The 21621-nt window shown below is 26.4% G+C and overlaps 1 protein-coding gene across 3 annotated transcripts in view; it reads right to left on the bottom strand.

The window, feature by feature from the left end:
- Nucleotides 1-5491: 5491 nt before the first annotated feature.
- DNAlig3 (DNA ligase 3) overlaps nucleotides 5492-21621 on the bottom strand; it is a 42012-nt gene continuing 25882 nt past the window's right edge. Inside the window, exons 7-22 of one of the 3 annotated variants that reach the window (XR_016189388.1) lie at nucleotides 20874-21033; nucleotides 20642-20797; nucleotides 19627-19758; nucleotides 19474-19553; nucleotides 18670-18757; nucleotides 18515-18592; nucleotides 17433-17556; nucleotides 17252-17364; nucleotides 15314-15418; nucleotides 13979-14125; nucleotides 13771-13893; nucleotides 12000-12095; nucleotides 10708-10790; nucleotides 7982-8069; nucleotides 6607-6833; nucleotides 5492-5757 (exon numbers count right to left, since the gene is read on the bottom strand). Coding sequence is in view for 1 of the 3 variants with exons in the window: in XM_089215926.1 (XP_089072052.1) it covers nucleotides 6699-6833; nucleotides 7982-8069; nucleotides 10708-10790; nucleotides 12000-12095; nucleotides 13771-13893; nucleotides 13979-14125; nucleotides 15314-15418; nucleotides 17252-17364; nucleotides 17433-17556; nucleotides 18515-18592; nucleotides 18670-18757; nucleotides 19474-19553; nucleotides 19627-19758; nucleotides 20642-20797; nucleotides 20874-21033 (1708 nt within the window). In the remaining 2 variants the exon portion in view is untranslated. Of the gene's footprint in view, nucleotides 5758-6578; nucleotides 6834-7981; nucleotides 8070-10707; nucleotides 10791-11999; nucleotides 12096-13770; nucleotides 13894-13978; nucleotides 14126-15313; nucleotides 15419-17251; nucleotides 17365-17432; nucleotides 17557-18514; nucleotides 18593-18669; nucleotides 18758-19473; nucleotides 19554-19626; nucleotides 19759-20641; nucleotides 20798-20873; nucleotides 21034-21621 lie in introns of those variants that run through there. The other 2 variants (XM_089215926.1, XR_016189389.1) reach the window with 2 other exon arrangements.

Here is a 21621-nt window from a genome sequence, read left to right as displayed (position 1 = left end):
TTTAAGTAAATATACCACATATAGATGCAGTGCTATTTTTTACACAGAACACGAGTTTGTTATGCTAACAGATCTCGACGAACGCAGGTTTTTCAAAATGTTTTATAAAATCTACGGTGAAAAACAGATGCAAAAAAAGGACAAAAATTACTGATCATGAATTTGGACCTGAGAGTCTAAAATGTTTTAAATACAATATCGTAAATTTTTTCGATTTTGTTTTTGAAAAGCAACACAATTAAGCGTCCCGAGTCGTTATATAGAGTCTGTTATTCTAGAAACATAATGTTCGACCCGAAGACACGTCATGTGCTATTATACGTAAATTATTAAAAAAAAAAAAGCGAGAAAGTGGGTAATCGCTCTGCTGTACATATATTAAGTGGGGAGGTGGACCTCTGACTAGGGTAGGTTAGATTTGAATGCAATGATAGGTATCATTGTATACGAAAAACGATTCTGAACGGAGATGATTTGTCAGTCTAGGATATATTATATTTAAATATTGTCATATATTATATTTTGAAACAAATATATTATTTTTCAATTAGGACGCATTTTGAATAAGGCATGGTTAATCAATTTTTCCAAAAACATTGCATGTAGTTATCATAATTCATAATACCTTATATTATCATAGATATACATTTATATACCTGGTTTGAGGATAAATCGTTATCATTACGCGATTTCATAAAAATTTAAAACTCAAACGTTCAAAACATTTTTCCTATAATGACGCTTCAAATTTTCTCTATAGCTATTTGAAGCAAAACTTATGGAAAACTTAGTGTTGAATTTTATAACCTTAGATATAAATATAAACAATATTATGAATTTTGAACTACAAAATAATTTGCGAATATTCATGGTTTTGACGAATTTTTGTCAATATTTTAAATTCAAATGCTAATAAAAATTTAATTTGAATTTCCGGTGGACATTTTTTTTGTGATAAAGATTGAAAAATTTGTAAGGAATCTTGTATTAAATTTTCAAATCTTAGATTTAAAAAGAAATTTTTTATGCATTTATAGCTTAAAACAATTTGCGAATTTTTGTGATTTTTACGTATTTTGTCAAAATTCAAAATTTTAATGCTTATAAAAAAAAATTGTGACTATGAATTTCTTTTAATTTTCAACTGCTATTGTAACAATATGTTAAGAGCCTTGTATTAAATTTTCAAGATTTTCTACCCAAAAAATAAATTTTTATCGATATTAATTTAAAAAAAACTAATAATGATCGAAAATTGCATATACCTATGAATAGTTTAACTTAAGTCAAAATTTTTTGAAAATTCATGGTGGATAGAATATACTTATATAAACATTCAGTGAAAATATCATGTATCAATGGTCATTTGTTTTAAAGTTACATCAAAAATCAAAATCGATTTTGTCGAAAACTGACGGTAGATATAAAATTTCCTGTTTTTCCCATAATTTTTAGTGTGTTTATCCCAATTATTTAGAAAAATATTGAATATTTTCTAGTTTTGAGCCATCAAAGGCTCAAAGTACCAACTAGATTCACTTTCTGATCGAACGAGATACTGAAGTCAAAAATCGAAGCACTTTTACTGCCCCAAAACGTGATGACAGACACAAAAAAAATATTCATGGTTTTGACGAATTTTTGTCAATATTTGAACTTCAAATGCTAATAAAAAAAATTGTGCCCATGTATTCTTATAATTTTTTAATCACTATAAGAATAACTTATGAGAAACTTTGTAATCAATTTTCAAGTATTTTGATAGGGGTAAAAATATTTTATCGACAAAAAATTGTAAATGTATATTATATATTGTATCCATAATCAGTTGTCATCGACGTATAACTAGGAGGGAGGTGATATAACGGTCTAAGCACCACACAGACGTTTTTAGTCCCCCCTTGCTCATTTTTATTCTTCAGCCCATCCCAATTTAAATCCAAATATTAGCATAAAAAATAAAATTGTCTCGTAAAATAATTTATACTTATATAGGTATGTGTTTATATAAATATATAGGGGAAATATAGATGAGGTGTGCAAACGTACATGTACGAGCTTTTGGCGTATGCGGAGAATAAAAACATACATCAGGAGTTAGGACGATTATGGTCTAAAACAAATTCAGTGATCTATAGCTTTAATAAATATAGAAAAAAAATTATTAATGAGATTATCGATACTTTTGCATCTAATTTAATAAAGGCGTACCTATATACTAAACAGCAAGGCTGGGCATTAACGCGTTAATAAGTTAAAGTTAAGTTAATTTAACTTTTTAACTTAATAAGTTATTTTTTTTTATGTTTATTAACTTAATTAATAACTTTAGGAGCTTTTGAATTAACTTTTAATTAACTTGAGTTAATTTTACATTTAAACAAGTTAAGTTAATTTAATTTAATTTTGTGAACTATTGTAGGAATAAAAATTGCTGGTAGGTACACATTTTATATGGTTATAAGTATGCTAACAAACTGTGTACTGTTAGCTTTTGCACACATAAAATAGTAATAGTTCTTTGGTCTAATAACATGAACGATTTTAGGTACCGATTATTTTTATTTTACCTATAAGAAAACAAGAAACTTTTTTTAACTTAACTTGAGTTAAAAAGTTAATATTAAATTTTGGTTAACTCTTAACTTAATTCAATTGATAGAACATTTTTAATTAACTCTTAACATTAACTTGATTTAAATTTAAATTTAACTTAACTTAACTGAGTTAAAAAAAATTATGAACTTGCCCATCAAAAAAATACAGTGAAACCTCTAAATACTAGAAACTCTCGGTCGTCGTAATTTTGTCCGTTATTTAGAGGTGTCCGATATTCAGAGGGGGAGGGGGTAAATTCTCGAAAATAACTCGGAGAAGTTAATAACTTACATATATACAACATATTATTTTATTATTTATATAATTTTTATAATCAATGATATTTCTATACTTCTATTATCCTAAAGTATAAATATTAATTGTACATAATATTATTATTTAAAATTATTAATAGATAATTATTATAAGACCTTGATGCATAGTTATTTCGTGTATTAAGGCATTATATAATTCAAAGACGTTGATGAGACAATACGTTTACGAAACGAATACGTTCGTATGTAATTGAATCACAAACACAATTAAATATATGAGTAGGAAATAGTATTGTAGGATGCTTCACTGTTTCACAGAACAAAAACTAGAAAATGTTTTAATCGACGCGATAATGGACAGATAAGATTAACATAAAACTATAATAGATAGATAGATATTTATAAATACGGGTACTGGGTAGTATAGTACTATAGTATATTAAAAAGGTAAGTTAGTATAGGTGAATCAGCTTATAGAGCAGATTTCATATAGATGATTTAAGCTGACACTTGACATAATATGAATATGCGGCAATGTTAACACGGTGGCACCAGAGAGTGGTAACGCACTCAATGAGGTTTGATAATGTATTATTGTACATTTACAATAACACACAATATTATACATTTGTAACCACTAAACATTTTATAAACTATTTCGCTCTCGATTTTGTTATCGAAGAATTTTTAGCTAACTATTACCCAAAAAGTGTTTTTGGCATAAATTCAGTTAAACAATGTTAAACGCGACATGGATATTTTTTCAAAAGAAAATGTTCGTTTTGAGAAACTGAATCTGAAAGTGATTAAAAATATTTCCACTATTTTTACAAAATTAAGAGTAGTTAAACCACAAAGTTGAAAAAATGGATGTCGTAGGTTCATAAACGTAAAAAATATTTATTATTTTTATTATTAGTAGTAATAGTACCAATTTGGTACTTACTAATTAAAAGTTAAAAAAGGTACAAACAATTTGTGTCGATTTTATTCAGAATATCTACTTTTATTTTAGAAAAAAAATTAAAATCAGCATAATTGGTATTAATTTAGTATGTATTGCTTATTTTATTCTTCATTACATATATTATAATTAGGTATACCAAATTATACTCACTGACATTTTTTTCTGTAAGTGTCTCTTATTGTAGACGGTACGGTATAGTATAATATAATATTAAATTTATGTATAGGCGTGCATATGAAAACTAGGCGTTTATTATATATAATAAGCAGGGCTAGGATTGTTAAGCAACAACTTGTTTTTTTTGCGACTTCTGATTATTGATTTTGTCAGCAATGTCCACGAATCACCTCATGATGAGATAAACGGTGGTGTTTTTATTTTGCATGTTTTTGCATATTTTGGATAAAATGCATATTAATGCAATAAATTATAAATAATATAATAAAATAAATATTATTGCATACCTATTTCGATTATAAGAATGCGAAAAGTTCATGTTTTATAGTATATTTGGTAATTGATATTTATAATTTAATATTAATATTTCATATTTAATTCTAGCTCTGCTGATTAAAGTATAAAACTTGGTTTTTTTGTCAAACAAAAATTTTATTTTTATTAATACAAACCTATATATGGTACGATAGGTATGCGATTAAAAATTGAATAGTTAGACGGAGAAAGATAAACACAATTAATACAAGTATGATGGCCAATATAAAATCTAAGATAGAAATTAAAATGCACATACAATTGTTTATTGCATACAAATCCTAGCCCTGATAATAAGTAATAACAGATAATAGTATAGGTACCTGTTAGTTTATTTTCATTTTTAAAACTGTATAAAATATATTTTTAAGCTTGATGAATTATTTTTATATTGACTGAAAAATCTAAGTTATTTTAACAAAATCAATTCAACTAAGTAGGCAAGTTAAAATGTTTTAAACAAATTAATTTTTTAACTGATTAAGGGACGTCACGCGGATTGGACATATAATATGTTGTCTCCTTAAAAACACACAATATGTAGAACATGGCAAATGTTACGTTCACAATAGTACATTTTACTCTGTGATTTTTAATATTAGTTTAAATTTACATCTTATAAAATTTAAAGGATTTTATTTAAATTATTATTTTTTTAGTAAATTATGATATTTTTAAAATGTACAGACAAAAAAACCATTTAAAAATGGTCATGTCAAACTTACTTCATACTCAAAAAAGTATTGTAAGTGCTACTAAACTTAATTATCCCCTAAATGTACCTATATACTGTCGATCCTCTCTTACTGTCAAACACATCCTCATGATGGAATGACAATGCTATACAAAAAAGAAAGGAGAAAATTGAACCTTCCAGACCAGCCCTCCGAATCACTCAGTCCCGAGCAGATCAATCTCACAACGACTCCGGAATTTCTTCACAGCACAGGACTACTCAACAAAATTTAATCTATATTAACAAAACGACTTTTTCTTTTATTTATGTATAAAAATTTCTAATCATGTATAATGCTGTATAATATAATATACGCAGTGGCGTATTTAAGGTTTTTCCGCCTCTAGGCACTTTCCAATTCTCCGCCTTCCTCCCACCACCATCCTTCCAACAATTATTTCTAAAACGTATTTAAATATACAATTTATTATATTATAATATTTTATTAAAAAAGATACATTGAGATATATGTAGATATAATAGTATGATTAATTTTGAGCGAACAAAAATTAGTTGAGTTTGATTTCATCAAATGAAAAATACTTTTTCTAATTTTGTAAAAAAAAATTGTTGAAATTTGCCGCCCTCCAATGCTGCCGCTCTAGGCCCGGGCCTATAGGGCCTGTGCCTAAATACGCCTCTGAATATACGTCCAATGACCATAGAAGCCGCGGACTTTGTTTTGTTACCTAATAAAATAATAACATCAATAAAATCTTCTGAGATGCTCTAGATAATATTTTTACCTTTAAATTGTATAAGAGGTACATTCACTCTAATTTAACAAATTACAGAGTAAAACGTATTACTGTGACATAAGGAAAATTTGCCATAATATTGTAGGTTTGTAAGACGAAAAAACAAATGGCCATGCGGCGCCCTCTTACACCATTAGACCGTCGCAAACGCAACGCGTTTAACACTATGTACTTATTTATATGGTATTAAATTTTAATACTTATTAAGTCTGACAACAGTTATTTCGAACGGCGTGTATTATTATACAGAGTATTACAGATCCAGTACGGTCAGGAGTGATACAAGATATAGGCAGTGATGATTCCGAGCCGACAAAACAAAATTGATCACCAGAAACTTCAAGATAAATTGAAAAAATCACAATGAAACGGAAACTTGGCAGTTTATCCATCTTATCGCGAACCTTACACCCGTCCGATACAATAATGTTTTTACGTAAACGAAAATAACAGTATAATATTATTATCGCGGCATGGTCCAAATTATATTATTATTTCGTTTCCAATTTGTTTTTTGCTGCTGCATCGCGTTATTGTGAGTTATATGTGCACAGTATTGCCCACGGACGAAATAATAACGCACATTGTCGACCTGATGACATCATAGTGCCTATAATGTACAGTGATATACTGATATGCAGTCATATAATATAATATGTCACATAAATTAATTATTTTACGGACACAGGTATTATATTAAATCGTGTTTGTACGGCAGGTGTATACAATGTGACACTAATGACAACATAATATTATGTAAAATAAGTTTATTATATTCACCGATAATTCGAATGGTTGAAGAAACCACGATGATAATAATAATAAACAAACAAAAATACACTGGTGCGAGGCAGAGTAAAACTCGATTTGTATTATTGGTAGTTTTCTGGGGGCAATAGTTTTCCGTTTCGAATGCTGTCCCAAAACCATTGTGCGCACACGGCGGTGGCACTCAGATTCTTCTTTTTCTTCTTCTTCTCATCCTCCTCCTCTTCCATCAGCGGTTTCTAATTTAACAGACGTGAAATAATATTGTTCGTTATAATACAGCTCGGATGAATTTTTACTATCAATGTGGTGGGATACGGAAGTAACTCAGTCCCCCTAGCACCGATGGCGTCATGGCGCTAATAAGACATCCCCTTTAACCACTTCTTCGAACAGTATTAACACTGGTTCGTTGAGACATTTATACTATTAAATTAGATACCCGCAATTTTAATGTAATAACAATGTTTTCTTCAACTAATCAAAACATTGATAATATAATATTTATCATAGAATATTCTTTAATGATCTAAGAATCTTAACGATGCTCATTGAAGATATTTCAAGATAGGTAAGTTAAAAGAAAATAATTTTATTTTAACATCAAAGTTATAAAATTGTTGTCTGGGCTGGTACGTTGAGGGATTGAAGCTTAAAGAGAATAACTTCTTCTCCGTTAAAATTAACTATTTATTTTCGAAAATGTATCATTTTATATTTTATAATATTTATAAGTTAACTTTTTCAATTAAAAAAAACATATTAATAAAAATAATTGGCCTGATGAGCTTCAAAACTTATTAATTATTATATATATTAAAATTTTTTGGTGCAATAATGTCACAATAGGGAAATATAGGTAATTGTTATTCCTTTGGATATATAATATGCGAGTATTACAAAACTCTTTGTGTAATGAATTAATAAGAATAAAGAAAACATAATGTATGGGTCTAACTATATTTGTATTCCTACAAACTTGAAAATTTCAAGTGTCTAAGGTTATTAGGTTTTGAGTTAAATAAAATGGATTTCTCCAAAGATTAGTTTTGCGTAAAAATTTTCATTATTCATTAATTTTGTTTTTTCCTGGAGTTTTCAAACTCCACTTTAAATATTAAAATTTGACTTTCCGAAAGCTTCAATAAGTTTCTATTTTCATCAGAAAATGTAATAGTGTCAAAAATTGGTGCATGTAAACTACCCAAGTGTTGGTGACACAATACATTTAAAATAATTAATATGTTTACAAACACAATACATTTATCGCTACACACAAAACCTAAAATACTAAGTATCAGTAATTAGTAATAAACGTATTTAAAAATTTTAAACTGATTATTTATTACGTATTTAAGTATAATAAGTATTAACATTTAACACTTACTTTAGATGATCGATTGTGCTCTGTTTTTGTAATTATAATATGCGTTGGTGATAATTCATCCGTTGAATTTAAAGGTGTACCTCCGTAGCTACATTTTTGTATTAAGAAAAATAAAATTTAAACAAAATAATTTTTCATTGTCAATATTAGTTACAATATCAAAATATTTTATTCTATAAATGTCAATAAAAATTAATCGTTAGGTCAAAAAACTTGAAAATTTAATGAAGGTTCCTTTATAAGTTGTTATAGAAGCAAAACATAAATATTAAAGATCTATTTAGGCGTGATTGTTTTTTTTTTATATAAGTCTTTAACATTAAAGTGTTGAAATTTATCAAAATCACAAAAATTATAAAATTATTTTGTAGTCATAAAATTATAAAATGTTCAATATACCTATTTTTTACAGATATTTTAAGTTTGAATTTGGACGAAATCATATAGATACTAAAACCAAGAATAACGATTTTAGTGATTTTGTTGCAATTTAAAAATATTATTCATGGATAGGTTCACTTAAGACTACATTATTATATATTGTATGCGATTTACATAAATTCTATTATATTATGATATTTTTAAATGCAATTTTTTCGCCAAACATTAATTTAACCTACCTTACTATCGGTAGTATTAATGCCTAATAACAAAATAAATTACTTTAATCACCATAATATCATAAAATTGAATAAGAAATATTTTAGGCTGACAATCATTACAGTGACTCTCTAGACAACTAGTTGTACCTATACTCTATAGCTGAGCGTTACCCACATACCCGCTTATTTTACTTTTCATTAATTTACATATTTACTTCTCCTATTTAACGGTTTGGTATTCTAATCGTGTATATGTGAGGGTTACCTCAATTACACGGGGCGTCAAATTTTGAATTCCATTAATGCACGCCTTGAGTGTTTGAGGTTTAAAAACTGGGGTTACTAAATAACTAACCAAAAAATTATGTATATAATAATACCATTGATTATACATATTATTATACGAATCAATGGCAATACTTAAACCAATAATGAATTTTTATTTTAATCACACGTTACGCTAATTATTTTACTATGTAACATGAAACATTAATAAAATATTCGTGAAAATAAAATAAATAATATAATATAAAGCAAGTGTTAAAAGTAAAATTTTGGATACATATTATAGTTATATTATTGTAATTTGTAAGGATTCGAAGAAATAACTAACCCGAATGCAGGCCAGATTTTTATACGTTGTATTCGAGTTGTGGCCCGATTATAATATTTACTATTTTAAGAAGTGCCAATTCTATCATACAATCATTTGCTTTCAGTATCATTGTAGCGCATTCATTAATGGCGATGATCAAATGATCGAGAATCATGATATTTAAGTTTATAGCATATGTTATCATAGTACATATTATTATAGTATTAATGTTTTATTGTTAATCGTTTTAAGCAGTTTTTATCATATATTATTCCTGTTGACTGTTTAATAATAACAACAACAAATTAAATAATTCGAATTTATTAAAAAAATATCAAATATTTTTTCACAACTGCCATAAAACAAATTAAAAAAAATAAAAAAATAAAAATAAATTTAATGGGTCACAATTCAGTAGATATTTTTACCGCGAGACGCGCAATTATAAGTCACTTAAATTTTTTTAGGGGCTTAAGTTTTACAAACAATATACAAATGTATGATATTAAATTAAACACCCCCTCGCTTTTTAGCATTAACATTGTACAAATCATGTTTTGACTACGTCACCTATGTAGACTTATTATATTATGTCTGTGTGTTGTAAAATGTTATTTGAAATGAAAAGCTACTTAATTGTATTATAGTATTAGGTACTTATAGGGTACTAGCGCACCATACTTCCAAACACGCCATTGGGCATTATCATATATTCATATGTCTGACCGACGAGTGATATTATAATAAGTTACAATACCTAATTTAAAATGTATTCAATCCTTTTTAAATTAACTGTGTAATATTAATACGAAATTTATTCACAAGATAGAAACGCTTGTTTAATGGAAATTTTATCGTACCATAAAAAAAAAAAATTGTTATGTAGAGAGTTTTGGGTATATTTAGAAAACTGAATTCAATATTATGCCTGTAATGAATAATATATTTATTATAAAATATATTATAAATAATAATAATAATTATTATCATTATAAATCTACATATATTAGGTATATTCTATACGCAAACTGGTTTTTTTTAAATCGAAATGATAAATTTCCAAGTCTCCGGGTTTGGTTCTTCGTTCGAACTACAATTGGTTGTTTAAAATAATTTTAAGTAATAAAAACAAAAATAGACATTATTGTATGAATAAAAATTCAAATTTAATTAATCTTATTCATACTAATAATTCAATTGGTTCATTATGTACAGAAACAAGTTTTGAGAACGTTCATTCACAGCGAATGCAATTGTAAAAGTAACTATTTATAACTTAATAGCTACTAAATGTACACACTGTGATCGATATTCAAAACATAATATGTATATAATGTAGGATTTTTGTAGTTCCGGATGCTGGCATGCAGTAGGACGTAGGTACACAGAAAATCTCATATATTCTACATACCTATACATCTTACATATTAATTCTATATTTATCCAGTAATCGTTATATTGTATAGGTACCTACCTACGTAAGAAATAAATGTAACAGGCATAAATAGGTAACGGTTTAAAAAGGATACGCAATAAAATATCGTAAAAAAATATTTTTAGAAATCGAATCTGGCACAACAACACGGATTCCAGTGAATAAATCAGGCAAACGCTAAAAGTAAAAATTACAAAATACAAACATACACTAATATTGTAAACTGTGTATGGGTTAATGTCCAATGGCACACACTCAAAAATAAATAAGGGTACCATGTTGAATGGAAAATATACCACCCACCAAATTGTTTTAAAAACAAGACTAGTTAGGTCTTCGCTCAATATTCTCTAAGTTCCAATTTTCGAAGCATTTTTAATTAATATCATTATCTACAGTATATTATAATGTATTAAATTTAAAACTAAATTGTAAAAATGCACTCTTTAAATCTTATAATAAATAAATAAATATATACATTTTTCTTTAGTTCAATTTATATTCCCAACTAAAAACATTTTTGTGTTATCTATCTTACATTAATAATAAAATAGTAATAAAAATTAAAATAAACAACGTATTTTTAACTTTAAAAGTGGTTTCTGATAAAAAAAAAAACCCAAATCTAGTTGGTACTTTTGGAAAGTCAAAAATAAAAATTCTCAATAATTTACAAAATAATCAAGAAAATATCAACCTGCTCAGAATCTAAAATAAGGGGAAAACAAACGTTCTTAAGTAAAACAAGTTTTTGAAAAAATCAATTTTATTATTTTGTTGTAATTTAAAAATTAATAAAATTTAATATTTACCAATTATTTATACATATAATTATTATGCATTAGACATGATACAATTTTCAAAATATGTTAGCATGCTATCTAAACATATTTAATTGCTTTTATTTTTAAGTATGATTAATGATTATAAAGATAACAATTTTTAGAAAAACATGAGTCCTTTGTTTGTTCTTACAGCAATTAAAAATTAGCAAAAATACTTTAAGGAAATATTTATTTGCATAAATGTGTTCACATTTTTACAAAATTCATAAACATCTGTGGGATAATTTATTAAGTACTTGATGACTGATGTAACAGATTAAGGATAGAGGATAAAATACTCACTAGATACATATAAATATAGGCTGTATTAATTTATAATTTATTTTCAAACACAATAGATATTTTGAGACTAGTGGAACAACCCTGAACCCACCCACTAAAAATTCAGCATCTTCTACCCAAAAACCCATTAGTGTGCGCCACTGGCGTTAAACATTTTGATAATGCAAATTATTCAATTATAATTTACTAAAATGTACTTTAACACGAAATAATATTTTGATAATAAAATATAAAATTATTAACAAATGAAAAATCTTACCCGCCTGCTTTCATCAGAAAGTTTAACTCTTTTAGCAGGAACATCAATATTCATTTTTAATGGAGAAGATTCTGTAACAGCTGTTTCTAGAGATCTCTAGAATAAAAATAACGTATTGTTATTGCACAAGTTTTTTAATTGTGGGTCACATAATATACTATAATGTAAAGCATAATATTAGAACTTTGTTAACTTATGTAACTAAAATTGTTAGCACAGTTAGTGCTGGATACCGTAGAGGAAACCACACGTCATCCACGCACTGTTTTTAATAACTACCGATAACAGTATATCGCAGAAATTACGCCGTACACCATCAAACTGGTAATGTATGTATATCAATAATATCTTAGGTATAAAGTCCACTAGATGATCACCACATCGTAAACCAAACCGTGCCTACAGGCGAAAGCCCATTAAACACATCTAATAACCAAGCACACACTAATAAAATGAGACCAGAAAAAAAATCAACTTCTAAAATAGAACGCAAAACTATTAGGAAAAATAATGTAATACACACAGACACTGAAAATTCTGGTCCAGCAACTCTGAACTCCGACAGTAAACTCAGATAACCGAGAAATACGACAAAAACCTTCGTCTTGCCAGCCAAAAGTACCATCAACCCAACACCAAATCGCTACGCGATATTATCCGATACCATCGTAATTAACGATCAAGAATTGACTACTGCAACGACGATGAATGCACTTCACAAATAAAAAATAAAAACAATTACAATATTCAATCACAAACAAATAATAGCACTCCTAAAATACCACCGTTATTCATAACCAATACCTACATCAAAATTCTCACAGTTTCGACTTAAAATTTTGGAAGTCATTATTAATGATTTTACTGCCACATCAAAGAACGATAAAATAAAAGTAAATGTAAAAACCGTCAACGACTTCCGCTCACTCAAGGCTATTCAAAAATAAACACACTATATACCCTAGTTAACTTAAAATCAACCCTCCAAATTAAATCTCCATTTTACTATGCACCTCAATAATCCAACCATTGATAACTTATGCCCAATCTAGGCAGCAGCTTCCTCATCAAAAATAGACAAAATCCAAATCCTTCAAAACAAATTTTTAATGATACATCTCAAAGCATCATGGTTCATGAGGAAGAGACAAATCCACAATTACACAGGAATCCCCCTTCTCCAAGACTGGATAAAAATACAATTCCAAAACTTTCATGCAAAACTCAAAACATCCAATGGCGCACGGTTTTACAATTTAGGAATGAAAACGAAAAATCGGCGTTTAAAACCACGTTTTCACCAAACCAATGCGAAGACGAAGATCAACTATAATTTACCACCACAAATACTAATTTTAAATGTATATACCTATCACAATATTTTAAACTAATTATAATCAGTAATAGAATATCTTGTAATCTTAATTTGTAAACTGACTTATATAGCATGTTATATGTTGAGACATTTTAATCTTAATAAATAAAAAAAAAATTGTTAGCAACATCAATATTATAATATATCCTTAGGGTTCATAGACAAACAGAAAAAATTAAAAGGATACATGCAATAAGCTGTTTGATTATAATAAATATATTTGTTTTTATTTATATATATACGATTGTATTAACTTTAAATCATTAACATACATCTATAATGCATATTGTATACTGTATTAAATTGAAGTTTCTCTAACCGACAGTGAAAATTTCAAATATATGCTATATTACATTAATTAATTTAAAAAATTGTTTAATTTATAATTTTCTGTACCTTAATTTTTTTTCTTTTATCGGGTGATGACTGGGAGTCGTTGTCAGAACTAGTATTCTTTTCTGAGCTTAGGTTTGAAAAAATATTTAAATTGTTAGTCTCTTTGGATGCTTCGTATAAATTCTAAAATATTAATTATATACAATTTAAAAAAGTTAATATATTCAAACAATACAATCACCTATATTTATATAAAGTATCGACTTACTTGCAATTCAGTTAATGATGTAGCAGTTTTCCAATCTTTGTCATTTCTAATTTTAGTTACTCTAGGAAATCTAATTGATATACCATTAGCAGTGTGCACTTCAGCTTGAGAGAATTCTGCTCCTGAAATTTCCCAAACTGGCATTTTCTAAAAATAATATAAAAAGTTAAAAGAAATATATTTTTATAGTTAAATAATAAATAAATATATTTATGTCAAGAAACGTGTTCAGAATTTTAGGTTTTCACAACAAGCCTCGCACTAACATATTGGCAAAATATTGAATGAAGCCAATTAAACTTATTTGCTTTTGTAAGCAATTATTATGTATAATATTAATCTGTAATAATAAACAAGAGTTAAAATTATAAGAGTAAAAATTATTTTTGTTGTTGTTAAACAAAGATTGATTTTTAACATAAAACACACATTAATCCAAAAATTACTTTTAGTTTTCTCATTACCACATACAATAACTTATGTTGTTAAATAAATAAGTACTTTTATAATATTATTTTCCTATATTCTTATAAATAAAACACCTAATTTATGTACTTTCTGGAAAAAAAAGTACGTAATTCAGTTTTTTATGATTATCAGGTAGGATAAATAATCAAAGGAATAACCTAGAGACAAATTTGAAAGCCATTGATTCAAAAGAGCTTTAAGTTTTTTAACAAAACAATTTTCATTAACTAGATTTTAAATTTCCAAAAATTTTGAAATTATAAATCATAAAAGCAAAACAAACATTATTAATTATTGAACACTAAGGTCACTGAATATGAAAAACTTTTATGATATGTAATTCAGGTATGTGAAGTTGACACTACAAAGTACTTAAAACTTTTCGAAAACAATTTCTACTCAGGCTTGTTAGAAAATTTTTGGACACTTGTTGGAATTTGTTGGATCCCCACTTTTTAACTATCCAACATTAGTTTTTTTTTTTTTTAAATAAGTAAATTGAAAATTGGTTAAACATAAATATAATTTGATTAAAAAATTTGTTGGTAAAAATTTGAATTGAATTAAAAATATATACCTTACTTGATAAAAAAATATGAATTTAATAAAAATAACTTTTAATTTGATAAAAAATCTAAAATCTTATTTTTATTCTACTCAGCCTTTTTTATTCAAAATATATTTTTTAATTTAACTATATTTTTGTCTTAAATTATATTTTTTATTCTAACTTAATCTTTTTTTATTCAATTAATATTTTTTAATAAAATTATATTTTTTATTCAAGCTAAAAAATGTTTAAATAAATAAATTATTTTTTTTAAACCAATATAGTACTTCCATTTTCAAAGCATTCTTCATACATACTTTGGGATCTTCAGCTACAAAATCAGGAATCATAGTTTTAGTGCATTTTAACCACTCTGGAACTTTTTCTGGATCTTTACTAATTTTGATCATTTTTAATTCACCCTAAATAAATAAAAATTAATATTTAACAATACATAGGCTATTGTTTACTTACTAGTTTATCAACTACGATAGAATAAATTTTTTTTAGCCTAATAGCCTTTATTTGAGCTAAATTAATAGATTTCTATAAATGTTTTGAAAATTATAGAAATGGCCATACATTATATTTCATTTGAAAATGTGAACAAAATAAAATTTAAGATTACCAAATATTTGGTACATTTAAGTAACACGTAGGGTGGGTATCCTTTTATTGACAATTTTTTACAGGTAAATTACATATCTCTAACTAAACTAATTGACAAATATGACAAATTTGATATTATTACTATCATAAACTATGAGTAGGGAAATTCTAGTATTGTTCTAGAAACATGTCAAAATTATAATATCCATTAATTATTAACTTAATTAATTTTAGTTTAACAAAAAAAAGTTAATGAAAATTAATATTTTATTTTGTAATGATAATAAATAATATTAATATCTCAACCTGTGGCATACCTACCATAAAGCAAATTAAAGCAGTGTCCCAGGACTCTAGAGGTTTAGGAGCTCCTGGACAATATTCTGAAATTATTTCTTTTAAATCATTGATATTTGATAATATTGATGAATCTATCAATAAATATTCCATGTTTCAGTTACAAAATAATATGAAAATAATAATACATACTACATACTACACTTTTACACGCATGTAGTGGGACGTCATCCTTATGACTGTATAAACCTATACTAGAACCAGGGGCGAACTGACCCAGTGGTTTACTGTCCTAGAGGACAGTGGGCCGCTGTCTTTGGATGGGTTTTGGGCCGATGCCTTGTAACTTACTGTTTATGTACAATTATATCGGTAGATAAGTAAATATTAAAATATAGTAATTTGACATAATAATATGATATGAGACATAGGCTACATAGACACACCTACGCGTAATTTGACGTAGTGTTTAGTATAATATTATGTATAATAGTTATTATTATTTATAAGTTATAATAAGTCAGTATCGTTTCAAATCTCAAGCGTGTATCGATAAATCATTTCCTGGGAAAAATAAACATATAGTTTTGCTAAAAATAGATTAACGTGGTATTATTATACGTTCATATTATCTGATATACTATCTCAATTTTTCATTGGAATGGAACGAATTTAACATTAATTTGGAAAAAATGGTAAGTGCAACTTTCAAATTAGTAAAATTGGTTACTAAATTAAATTTTATCCTAATTTAATTGTTTTAATATAATTTTTTTTTAACTAAAGGATGTAAACAATCATCAAAATCAAATTATGACCGTTCTAAATGTTTGATCTGCGTTCAAAAACTATTATACTCACTAAATATGCATTCTACTGCTCACTCAAATTTATATGCTGCATATGAATTTGTCTTAAGTTTATCAGTCAGTCAAGTTAACTGTGAACGTACATTTAGCACTAAAGATAATAAAAAATAGATTATGTTCGTCATTGAACCAAGAACAGAGGCTTTTATAATGATGTCAGGAGAAGAACTAGTTTTGGAAGAGGTTGATTTTCAAGATGTCTTGGAAATCATAAAAAAATTCTTCATTGCTTTCATTAAAACTGTTATCATGATATTATAATATAGTTATTGAAATAAATTAGTTATTTGTATTATATTTAACTAATTACCCCTATAGTCAGAGACTCAGTGAGTAGGGCCGCTATTATATTTGGGATAGTGGGCCGGGCCTACCCAGTCCGGCCCTGACTAGAACACTTTATGGGCGTCAAATCAATAATATACCTACTACAATATTTCAAAGTGACTACACTAAAACTTAAATTAAATTCTTCTTTACCTGTAATCTTTCTAGTGTTTTATCATCATGACCACCATGTACTTTTGTCACTGTACACCATTTTTTTTTGGCTTCATTATAGCAACCCATTAAAAATATGGACATCATACCACCTGTTTATTTAATACACAGTATAAATATCAATGTTTCATTTAAAATTTGGGTCATAGTATATAGGTACCTTTATTCCCAGTACCAAACCAAGCACCAAGAACAACAAGATCAGCGCTATCCGCCATTGATCCATCAAATAAATAGTCTTTTTTTATTTTTTGCCAGTGTCGCTTTCCAGGCTCATAAACTCCCTAAAATTAAAATAAATGTACAAAATATAAACAAAAATACATATTAATAAGTTATTTTATAATATATTATTTAACTAATTGTAGATTATGAACTATACTCCGGTCTAGTAGAGAAGATATACATTTTTCTGTCAGTCGTCATACATTTCCTACAAATTTTGCCAATTTACTAACAATTGTTAAATGTTCAGAAGTTCAGGGGGGGGGGGGGTGGCAAAACCAAGAGAATGAAATTTAACCTCCTGCTATTGCCGGAATCAGTTGTATCAAGAGATGTGTACCTGCTCTCGTGGGATAAAGTATAGATACTTAGATATTATGTCATGGCAAACGACCAAGTTTAAAACACTATTTACATTTTAATTTTTAAGAGTAAAAAAAGTATGAATATCATCCTCTTAAAAGTTTTAAGGTACTAAAATAAAAATTAGATTCATGAAAATAGGATTTAAATTTAAAACTAAAAATATTTTTCATTACTATAAGACTTGTATTTGTAATTAAATATCTTTAAATAATATCTGTTTTCAATAGCAGATTTATAAAAGCGATATACATAAAAAATCAATTTTTTATAACATTCAAAGAATAATATAATATTGAATTCTCAATGAAATTTAAGAGTTAGATAATACTATCCACAAAACTATTCATTTTTAAACTGTAATATTGAATTTATCACAAAAATAAAAACCAGAAACAAGGATTTAAGTAGAAAAAATTTTATGCAACATAAATTATTCATAAAATAAAAATGTTTAGAATCCAATAATTTATCATAGATTCCTGGTACTCTTATATTCACTCATGGTTGTTGCCTTGAGCTCTTTAAAATATAATCCATACATTAATAAGTACTTAAATGTTAAAATTAATGTTTATACCAAAAGAAAAATCAGATTTTTAATTAATAATAAATTACATTTTACTTTATATTGTATGTTATTAATACACTTACAGTTAGATCCTTTAATACTAATCCTTCTAGGCCTTGTTTCAATACATGTTCAACCATTAACTTAAGTTCTTTAGTGTTCTAAAATAAATGTCAAAAAATGTGTAGACATCAATTATTATTTTATGGTATAGTATATTTTAATATATAATACTGACATGCAACTCTTTAACTTCTGAAAACATGATATGTCCCTTGATTGGAGTCATATTCTGCATCAGAATTTTTCTTCGTTCTACAATTGTTCTGAAATTTATTATTTTGTTCCATATCATTAATTTTACAAGTACATATTATATAATATTATAGTTCCTTCCCCCTCCCACATCACATAATAAAATATTACTTAAATACTATTATTTATAGGTTATTCTAAAATAATATTATGCATACATTATTTTAGAATCATGGACAAAACACTAATAAGCTGGAAAATCTCAGAATTGTCAGTTAAATAAACACGGGTGATATTTAACATATTGATGATAAGAAATTACAGCAAATTAACATTGAAATAAATAATAATAAATATTATTAACATATTTATTACCCTTTTTAAATAAATCAACGATAAAGTTTTTAATTTTAATTTTAATTTTAAAAAGCTACGTGTTGAACATTAAAATATATTTTTAATAATATTTTTAACACAAAGAATTTATAAGTTAAAATAGTCAAGAGTAAAAATACTAAAAATAAACAGTGTTATAAGCTATTTTTATAGCCAATGAAATTTAAATAATTTAATATTTTTGATGATATAAAACTAAACATTGGTTAAAACTAAAAGTGATTGTTTTGTTTCAAGTTAAAATTATCTCCCCATGTGGACATCCATACTGTTAAAATGTATTTCAGTTAAGTACATGTATCAGTAAATCATTTAAAGGATAGCATTTTTATAAGGGAAATTAGTTAACTATAAACATTAATCCATTGTATCGGTATTTGTGTTCCCTTACCTATCTAATAGTGATACACCATTGTAATACATACAGTCAAAAACAAACAGGCAAGGATTAGCGTCTTCAAATTTACTTTTCTATGAAAAAAAAATATATATAATAACTGAATAATTTAAACTTTTAAATGCCACATTTATAAAAGAAAAATACTTTATGAATTCCTAAGGTACCAAATGGTAAAGGTTTATTAGTTTTGTGGTCATACATAAGCACTTCACAATCTAAAATAATCTCTTTTCCATGTTGAAAAGCCTTTGGAATGTACTGTTTGAATAAATCAACCTGAAATTAAATTTATTTTTAATATTATTCAATAATTAAAATGTTGACAAAAATGTATAGAATAATATTATATGTATATGTTACTGTGTGAGTCCTCAATTGGTGAGTGCTGACTATCACTGGTTAATGTCAATGTACACCAAAGTCATAAGTGAATGTTGGCATATTTATTAAATGTATACAATTTATAAACATTCACTAGTGAATGTTAACATTTATACTGATATTGGATATTGATCAGTGTTGGTAATGCCAATATAATTTATTCTGATCTAATCATATCTCATATTTAAGTACCTATCGATAAAGAAAAGAAATTGTACTAGTTGATAATTTCAACATAATTAACAAATTTCCTTAAGACAAGCTTCTGCATCAAATTAATCAATTTGTGGGCTAGAGTGTATGTGATGTAAAGTGCACCACAATAAGATAAATGTAGTTGTAGAAATGCTGATATTTAATGTAATATAAAGTATCATGAAAGTATGTCATGTTGCAATAAGTACTCGTAGAATAATTTTCCACGTTTTTTAAAATAATAATTTTTGTATGGCAAAATAATAATTATTTATTTATTTATAGTTAAACATATTGTTTCTATTTTATATAATAGTCTATAAAATATGGTTGTGTATGTCATTGACATTGAACATTGACCAAAATCCTGATGCATATGTCAATATTCACAAGTATATGTTAATATTATTTTAATTTTTCAGTATTCACTAATTTAGTATGTCGACATTTACTATGTGGTTTTCAGCACTCACTAATTGCGGAAATTCACAGTTACATATTATATAATACACTATGTCTCTATAATAAATATTTCTTCAATATGTTTATTAATTATATGTGAATGTATGTTGAGGATATTTACTTTATGTCCCAATACAGGTTTTAGACTTCTTGAAAAAAATTTAAATTCTTTTTCACTTTTATGTAGTTGAACACGTTCACCATCATATTTAATTTCTGAGTATATACCATGAGGACACTTTTTAAAAACGTCATCCAAATTTTTGCATGGTTCAGCCTAGAACAATAAATTGCATGAAAGATAAAAGTTAATGAAAAATAAAAGTTAACAAATTCATAGGAAAACAACTTACCAACATTGGTAAAATCGGTGTCAACAAAGATAATTTAATGTTCATTTTTCCACTACTAGCTACCTTAGATGAATCACATGAACACGATTTCTGTACAACAGATTTTAAATCGTGTGATGTTTGATATGCTTCATATGCATCAGAATGAAGAGCCCCTAAACTGAAAGTATAATATAGGTATTTATAAATACTCAAATATTTAAGTAAATATTATATTCAAACACATGCCAACAATCAATATCATCGACATTCTAGGATGAATTTATTTAAATTAATTTAACCGCTTTTGAGCATATAATTCATACTACTACTCTCGTAAAGAGGATATTTCATACTTTATTTGTATAACTGTATACTTATTTCATTTCAAAATGAAAAAAAAAAACAGAAAAAATGAGGTACCTCCTGTTTTTTTCAATGTATGATATTTTTTAAAGACAATAGAAACATTTCTAAGGTAATTTAAACATAACTTATAACAAATATTTATAAAGTTATAATAACTTTAATTGTCAACTATCCCTAGATATAGATAGCCTTAGGCTAGGAATATATTCTGTTTAAAATAATAACAAAAAAATAATGACTTTAATTAGTACTTTTTGAAAAATAAAACAATAAAACATGCTTGAAAAAGTTAAAATTATTGTCATAAATAAGTGTTTAACTTCTCATGACTTAATTCAGACCATTAATTTATTTATTATTACATATTTATAGATTTATATATATAACCATAAAAGCGTAC

The sequence above is a fragment of the Diuraphis noxia genome, unplaced genomic scaffold, assembly GCF_037042655.1.
Source record: "Diuraphis noxia isolate RWA-SAM2 unplaced genomic scaffold, SU_Dnox_SAM2 contig0001, whole genome shotgun sequence".
NCBI classification, from domain to species: domain Eukaryota; kingdom Metazoa; phylum Arthropoda; class Insecta; order Hemiptera; family Aphididae; genus Diuraphis; species Diuraphis noxia.
The sequence above is the reverse complement of the archived record's forward strand: the minus strand, read 5'-3'. Positions and strand labels throughout refer to the sequence as shown.